At 32.7% G+C, this 8,720-nt stretch overlaps 1 protein-coding gene across 1 annotated transcript; it reads right to left on the reverse strand.

Annotated features, from left to right (window-relative positions):
* Positions 1-538: 538 nt before the first annotated feature.
* On the reverse strand, positions 539-3,762 carry LOC140750887 (cuticle protein 7-like). The gene is made up of 4 exons (XM_073084614.1): positions 3,626-3,762; positions 2,785-2,931; positions 2,005-2,171; positions 539-677 (listed from the first exon to the last, which is right to left on the reverse strand). The coding sequence occupies exons 1-4, from the start codon at positions 3,635-3,637 to the stop codon at positions 629-631; spliced, it is 375 nt and encodes a 124-aa protein (XP_072940715.1). The 5' UTR covers positions 3,638-3,762; the 3' UTR covers positions 539-628.
* Between the last annotated feature and the right edge of the window lie 4,958 nt (positions 3,763-8,720).

Raw genomic sequence — 8,720 nt, forward strand, 5'->3', positions numbered from 1 at the left:
ACTTGTTCATTAGTGTATGTTACTGATGTATCGATCAGGTAACAATAAATAAAATAAATATTATTTACAAATACCTAATCTATAAGAAAATATTAATACAGAGTAGGATCAAAAATTTCTAGAAATTAATATAAGCTAAGACCATATTCTGACGGACTGTGACACTACTATATCATGTATGGTTTACATCTTTACAAAAAAAATATCAGTATGTTTTCTATGAACTGTCTAATTAATCCTTATTATATCAGTGTATTGTTCAGATTTGGTTCCAGGTTCGAGATTCGGCCAGGCATAAATGTAGATAATTATATTTCTTGTAGGACCGAATATTTATGTTTTGTATCATTAGTGTGTTAATGACATGATATAATGAATTTACAGTAAGATAAATGTACCAATTAGTTATAAGTAAAAAAAGTATTTTTCTTTATGAAATATTAATAACAACTAAATCAGTACTAGAGGAAAGAGGAAAAGTTTTGTTAAAATAATAATAAAGAACCACCAACCTTTTATATGTACAAAGGTGTAAAAATATTATTTATTAACAAAGTTAACATATAAATAACAAAGTAAGAAATCTATACAACGGTACGTAATCACAGGATATTTGGTTCAATATGGCTCAGTGCTTGCCGTCGTGGTGGACGGAGTGCTTCACGTCAGCGTGGAAACTGGAAAAAAGAAAAATGTTATCTTATCTTTTACAATATACAATATCTTTTATCTTTTGTTTATTTGCATTTTGGAGGACATACTTTTCGAGGCGTTCCAACTTGAACCTCAGGGGCAGCAAAGCATCTGCTAACCACGGGTAGAATTTTAATCTTATCTGGGGTAATCTGTCTCCTTTATAACACTCTTCAAATCAGAACACAGCAACGTTTATCACTGCTGTTATGAGGCAGAAATAGGTGTGGCGGTGGTGTCGCCGAAGTAGAACCATAAAGGTTCTACCACCTTCAAATCCATTTACTTATTTATCCATTTATTTTCGCCCAGGAATAAGTAAGAAGCTTTATATTTACTTTAAAAGTTTATTTTTTTATTTATTTATTTACTCTTTATTGACCATGTTAAAAACAGTGTGGTACAAAAGGCGAATTTAAGGCTAAATAGTACTTATATGACTTAGCGTTTATATGACTTTATTTAAAGGTCCATCTAATTATGTCCAGGAGTAAGTGGATAATGGCAAATATTGTGTGAATATTTGTTTTTAAATATATTTACAGTAATAAGGGGTTAATAAATAGCAATTTTGAAATTAACCACTTACATTTTAATTTTACTCCATTTATTTGTATAGTTAGAAACTCGGTCGAATACATTCAATGTCGCTCGCAACATTGCGTGTGCAAATCAATGACTTATGTTTGCTTTTCGAAATGCTTAGCGTTCTATTTGAAAACTAATTTAGTTCTGACTTTGAGTATTGCTTTTAATGGGGCTATTCAGTTGACTGACAAACTATTTGTTAAGTAAACATTTGGACATGTGGCTGTTTGATTGATATTTTATTTTATTGGAGCAGAACAAAAATCATTTAAGTATGTTATGTGGTTTGGATATTTTTGTAATTAGATTAAAGTACGAAATAAGTATGTAATTCACCTGATGGAAGTGGTTAGAGTCACTCATGAAAATTTGTATCCAACATCATGTAGAATATGGTTTGTAATTAATCTCAATTACAGTTGCGTTGCCGCTCTTGAGGACTAAGATCTAACTAAATTACATAAAATTTAGGTTTGTATAATTATGTTGCAGCTGTAGATTACCCACCTATATTGAGATTTTAAATCTCCTCCTTCATAACAATTCTAAATGAATATCCATGATAAGGAAGAATCTTATTGAACATGCTGCAGTTTTAATCAGGATAAATAGTCTACCAACCCATACTAGTCCAGCGTAATGGACTACCGCCTGAACTCCACGCCAAGACCTACAACCCCATAACAACAATAGGTAGATGATGAAGAACAAAATTCTTCTTACCCGGAGTGCTTGTCGGCATGGTATTCAACAACCCTGACGGAGCCGTCGGGTTCGTGGAGCGAGTAGACCCCCTTCACCACATCACCGTCGCGGGTCTCGTGTTGGGACTTCTTGTCGCCGGTGTGGTGGTCCTCTACCTTGTAACCGAAGTCGTACTTGGGGTGTGCCTGTGGGAATAAATGAGACAACTGTTAATTCACCATTGAGTGAATGCGGAGGCCAAAATACGCCTTAACCCGTATTAAACGAATGGGAGAGTAGGAACACTTTAACGTTAAGAAACTTGACCTTTCGGTCGAGGAGTCCGGGGTTCAAATTCCAGACATGCTAACTTATTTAAAGTACACCTGTAATTATTTAAAGTTATGTGCATATTAGCAATTAATTGTCACTTGCTTAAACGGTGAAGGAAAAAATAATGAAGAAACCTGTATACCTAAGAGATTTATAAAAAAAAGTCTCAACATTATGTCAAGTCTACCAATACGCACTTGGCCAGCGCGGTGGACTATGTAATCCTTCTCATTCTGAGAGGAGACCCGAGCCCAACAATGAGACAGTAATGAGGTTGATGATGAAGCCAGCAATTTCCCAGAGCAGTAAAAATGAGGGGCAACCATAACCCATTTAACAACATATAAATATGTGACTTAGGCACGCTTTAAACCAGTAGAAAGCAGCGTTAGTTTACTATGAATCAGAAATAAATAACGTAATGAAATGCAGCGAAGATTGCTAACTTATTTTATTTGTACTAGAATAACTTGTGTCTTGACTTACATAATAGTCATAGTTCTCGTGTCCATCATGTCCCTTAACGTGTACTTTCTCAGCGGGACCGTCGTGGCGGGACACGTGCTGCTCTGAGTACGCATGGCCGTGCTCGTTGGCGATCACCACCGCAGCCAGGGCAAAGAGGCACAACACCTGGAAAACAACAATAGATACTTAGATGTAGTTTATAGGAAATTACAACGTTTATTTTACATCCTATAGTTTAGGTGGCTACGTGTCTTATTGAAATGAGATACGACATCACACAACAAATTAAAAATAAGTCTTATTGGCATTGCGAATCATATGTGACGATCACTAACACATCCACTTTAATGCTTGACAAAGGTTATGAATTTCTATGAAAAAATACCGTGAATTTAATTTTGAAAATACACAGAAGTAAAAAACTTAAACATGTGTAAAACCTAACAAAATGCTTTGTAAAACAATTGAATTTTAAATGAATCAACGATCATATAACAATAACACTTCATAACAATACAATCTGAAAAATTGGTAGGTTAATTCAATTTTTCTGTATTCTCCTCACTGTTATGACTTATGACCTATATACTCGTATTTTGAGAACTTTTCATTACTTTTCATCCATTATCACTTCACTGCTATTTTATTCAAAGAGTGCCCTTAAAACTTTCACATTCATTGCAAATGTACTTGAATCATCATTGTGATCTAATATGAAGAACATCACTAGAATCTAATATGAATATGAAAAACACTTCTATAAAAATATTATCTCCTTTGGTTGTTTAAACTTCACTTCACCAATTTAGTTATTAATCACTAATCACTTATTTATGAAAACATCGCTCTAACAATTTACCTTGGAATACATCTTCGGTTTTCTTTAGTAGTATTGCTTTTCAAATACTATTATCAACTGATAGCGGTTAACAGCAATTCGCGTCTTTTATATCGATAACAAGGGTAACTCACAAGGTAATATTGATTTCACTCCAAATAATTATTGGCACTTAAAATTTTGCCCCTTCTTTGATATTTGAATTTCGCAAAAAATATCTATTGTTTGGACTTCTAAGTATAACAGTGTCGTTCAACAATATAATTATGCAACGGTGCATAGCAACTGAATGTAAATTACCGAATTGAACGTAATCGATAATGATCGGTACGAACAAATAAAATTGAGGCGTCTGTGTGTGATATTAAAAAATAATTACCCATTATCTAAGCTCTTATATCGCGTAGATACATACCTACTAACACATATATGTTTGCACGGAATCAAATCTTTCAAGATTTTATCTGTTTGTATGTCTGTCTGTCAATGTAAGTTAATTGATATTTTCACACATGGGCACACAGTTACACACACAATATACATTTGACATTTTTACCCCAAAATTATTAAGATTTGCAGAAATCATACATACATACCAAGAGACAATTACAAAAAGAACCGCGTAAAGAGTTACAAAATATCATACAAATCAATTATCAATTTAATTATAAAAAAACGCCGTTATCCGTCAATGTACAGTCAGCGGCAATTGTTACATCGTGTTGAAGTATCAGATTATAAAAGCAATTATATTAATTACAGGGCTATGAAACTGGGTAACGTATTTAGAAATCGTTGATGATACACCTAAATGGGTGTGCTGTTATTATGTTTGATTAGGCGTTATTTTATTAAGGGTCCTATCCTGTACCGTTTAGATACAATTTTGCTTTAAGGCTCTTTTGTATCTATTGCACAATGTAATAAATTGTTGCATCAAGGGTAGAAAGATAAGACTATCCGGTATACATGCACAGGTTCCACCACCGCAGCTACATCTGTCATAAGATAAAAAAATGTGTGGTAACAGCAGCAATAAGCGCTAGTGTGTTCAGATTTTGAAGAGTACATAATATGATAAGATCTTCTTGTCATACTCTTGATTTCTACACTTGCAAGAGATTCCAACTTAGTCCATAGATTCAGCAACCCATGTGTAGGTACTTCAATAATATTTTTCAGTGGATTAAAAATATCATTGTTTTATAATATAGACGTACCAAACGAGCATACAGTTATCTGAGGGTAAGTGGCTTCTCCCACCCATGAACATCTGTAATCGACCTCAAATAAGACCTCAGTTTGGCCACAGATGCGTTACTAAGTAAGTTAAATGCCCTCGGATGAGTATGTGTCTTTTATATCCTTCAAACCGGAACACAGCAACGCTTAACAGTACTGTCATGAGGTAGAAATATGCCGTGTTGCTCCCGGAGTCGAACCGCAAAGGTTTCCACCAGATCACGCAATATCTTTGGACGGCAATCATCACCTACTAACTGAACGACATTCTCGTTAGTGTTTTTATTTCATAAAAAAGAACACCCAATTATGTTTACTTCAACATTTATGTTACAGTATTATAATACCGGTTGTGGCACATGCTTCAATTCACCGTTTAATGCCTTTTTATATTCACTCGAAGGTAATTACATGAACAAGTGGAATAAGGAAAAAAGGCGTTTAAGTGTAACGTGCGGTAATTCAATTAAAATTATGTTAACTTATTACAATTGTTTATTTAATGCAATCATAATTAAATAATAATGGTTCGTACTCAAAGTGTCTAAATATGTTGTTAATAATAAATACGGTATTAATATTTGCTTACCGTTAATAAAATATTAACATATTTATTAATTAAAGATATTTTTCTCAACAAATTTTATTTATAATAAAATTATTACAAATAGTTATCATTAAAGTATATTAGCTATAATAAATTTATTCTTATTATTCGTGATAATTTAATAAGAATAAATTTATTATAGCTAATATATTATATAATATATATATAAAATATTAAGACCATGAAATTAATTTATCATAATTATTAGGTCGTATAATGTTTTCTTTTATACGTCAAAACCATTTTGAGTTTCTTTGTAGAAATGTAATGCAATACATTATTAAACTTTCTATATAGTAAAAATACAAAACATACAATTCAAAGCAACTTATCACCTTGATTAATTTCTACTTATAACAAATTAAACGCTTCTATTGTAATTCTTTACAATTTTGAGGTGTATTGTAGTAGCTAAAACTAGTTTATTGTTATTATAGACTGCAACAAATCATAAATCTTGCTACGAATACAGGTTAAGAAATAAACGCAAATGTGGTTCATGGCTTTATGCTACTCGTAAAAGGAGAATAAAATAACGGATTAGGTATCTGTTATACTGCATACTATCTGCCAACAATTAACGATTAATTTTGAAATCAGTTAGTATATTTTAAGGAGTTATAAGTATTTTAGTATGTAAGCATTCTAGTAGTAGCAGTAGTAGTAGTATAATTAATTTAATGTAACTTTAATGCAGTTAAGTAAATTTATTATTATATTATTCTAAACTAAATATTCAATAAAACTTTCTTATTGTTGTGATTAAAAGAATACGGGGTATTTATTAACGGAATAGTGATGTTATCAATAAAGGACCGATATTATATTAATTTTTATAACCCTATGTCTGAGTGATTTATTGTTTAACGCAGTTGTTTTGTACTCATCAGTACCATAATAAAAGGGTAATATGAGTATTATTTTTTGGAACGTCCGTTAAGTCAAATGTTTCAAAGTAAGAATGTTGTACCTGTGGACTGCGTAGGCACGCCAGGATTCAGATATCATCGCTTTTGCTAAAAACCTCAGTTAAAATATTTTACCATCGTGTGGAATATCCGATTTTGCTGCATCAATTATTTAAAAAAGAAATTCCCATCGAAATATATTAAATCGTTAATTTTCCCTCGCTCGCAGTGTAACAACTCAACCGCATCGACGATCGCGCGACATAAAAAGCCTTAGCAATGACTTTGGTGAGGTCACTTTCCATCGCGCGGTGAATCACTGCGGTAACTTCTGTAATACCCTGTCATACTAGCCGTTAAAAGAATGCGGTTAAGGAAACAAAAACACTCCAGTAGTACCAGTAGTTTTTCTAGTTTTTTTGTGGTTTACTTGGCGTGTACGTTCAAAAATTAATATTGTATTTAAAGTAATTAGTAAAGCAAATATAAATGCGTGATAGTTTTAAAACTTAATTTATATAACGATACTAGTTTTATTTGTATAGCGGAGCGCTTTTTTTATTATTATACCAGTCATTAAAATATAATTTATTTAAATATTTATTTTAATTTACTACCATTTCATAAATATTTTTTAAATTGGAATTAAAATAATAATCTTTTAATTTTTAAATACACAAAATCATAATGCAATGAACTTGTAAAAACTTGTAACTTGTACAAAATAAATAAAAAATTGTATAAATAATATGTATATAATAATATGATCTATATTTTTTAATCTCTTAAGTTATTCGCTATATAATAATGTATGTTTAATTTAATTTAATTGTCTTCGAATAAGCCTTTTTTTTTTTTTTTTTTTTTTGTTTTCGAGGGGGAAACCTTCAAAAGGTACCCAGTGTCGTAGGAGCGACACGGGGTTATGTGGGATTCTTACCGCACTAAAACCCCCCCGGTGGCCGTCCTCAGCGTTGCCAAGAGGACTCCGGGATCTCCTACGGAACGCAACCGGAGTCCTCTGAACGCGTTGCCCCTTCGGGCTCCTCCTAGGTGAGCTTCAGGACTCACCACACCGTCTGGTGTTTACGACGGTATGCGACCACACATACCGCCGTCCTTCCCGGAGTTGCTTGCTGGACGGCTCGACCTCCCAATCTTGCCGCCCGCAACCCCGGAAGCCCCCTTTTAGTCGCCTCTTACGACAGGCAGGGGATACCGTAGCCCAATTCTAGTCCCGGGACTACAGGGACACTTCGAATAAGCCTATTATTTAATTTATGATTGTGTATTAAAATGTGTTATAATTTACTTAGTATAGTAAAAATATGCTTATGAGCTATTTTTTGCATTTTAGTTAAAATTTAGGAACCCCTACTTTAAATTTAATCCTATGAATTTGTTATTATAGAAGTGTTTAATTGCGTTCATGAATACTGTATATTCACACATTAATATATTAAACTAAAAAAAGTTGCAGAGTGACAAGACTCGTCATCATCATCTACCCATTACTGTCTCACTGTTCGTCTTAGTCGTAGAACAGAGACTGGTTTGACAAAAATGCGAAATTCACTTTTTATCATATTTGGATATATTGTTTTAATATTATTACTGCATTACAGAAAAATCTATGTTTTCCAATAAATCAGTCGGTATAACGACGGATTTGAAATGCGCTAATAGTAAATTTACGTTAACTTGAAATGGCGGCCCTGTAAAGTTTGGTATTTGTTAAATCCGAATTTATTCTACGACTACGAGTCTCCTCTCAGAATGAGAAGAATGGGTCATAGTACGAGTACACTGCGCTGCAAAATAGGAATTGGTAGAAACATATATTATTTTTTATGTTTTTTTAAAGATCTCTCAGGCATGCATTTATCACAATGTTTTCCTTCACCGTTAAAACAAGCTTAAATCACTTATTAAATTTTATATTTTGAAAAAGTTAGAGAGACTTGAACCTCGGACCCACGATCGAGCCATGTTTCAACCACTAAACTATCACTACTTTAAATTTAACCTTAATCGTTTATGCAAATCTACCTTCATTCAAAATCCACGTCGTATCCGCATTAAATTCAGAGGCAAAGAGAACTAGATCTATTATACGTGAATACTAATATCCGCTTGTTACGTGTTAGAAATCAGGTTTGTTCAAAGGATTCCGTAATATACTCTTATTGTACCAATTGATACACATATTTGGATTTATATAAGTTATTTAATAGTACTCTGAAAGTCTTATTGTATAGACTAGTAGACTTGGCTAGATATTGTAATGTCATAATAAGAAATAGATCTTGACAATAGCGTCACCTAAACTTATTTCGAACAAACTGTATGTACAATATAT

This window comes from Epargyreus clarus, unplaced genomic scaffold, assembly GCF_041222505.1.
Source record: "Epargyreus clarus isolate Ecla_fem2 unplaced genomic scaffold, WU_Ecla_fem_2.2 ptg000021l, whole genome shotgun sequence".
NCBI lineage: Eukaryota > Metazoa > Arthropoda > Insecta > Lepidoptera > Hesperiidae > Epargyreus > Epargyreus clarus.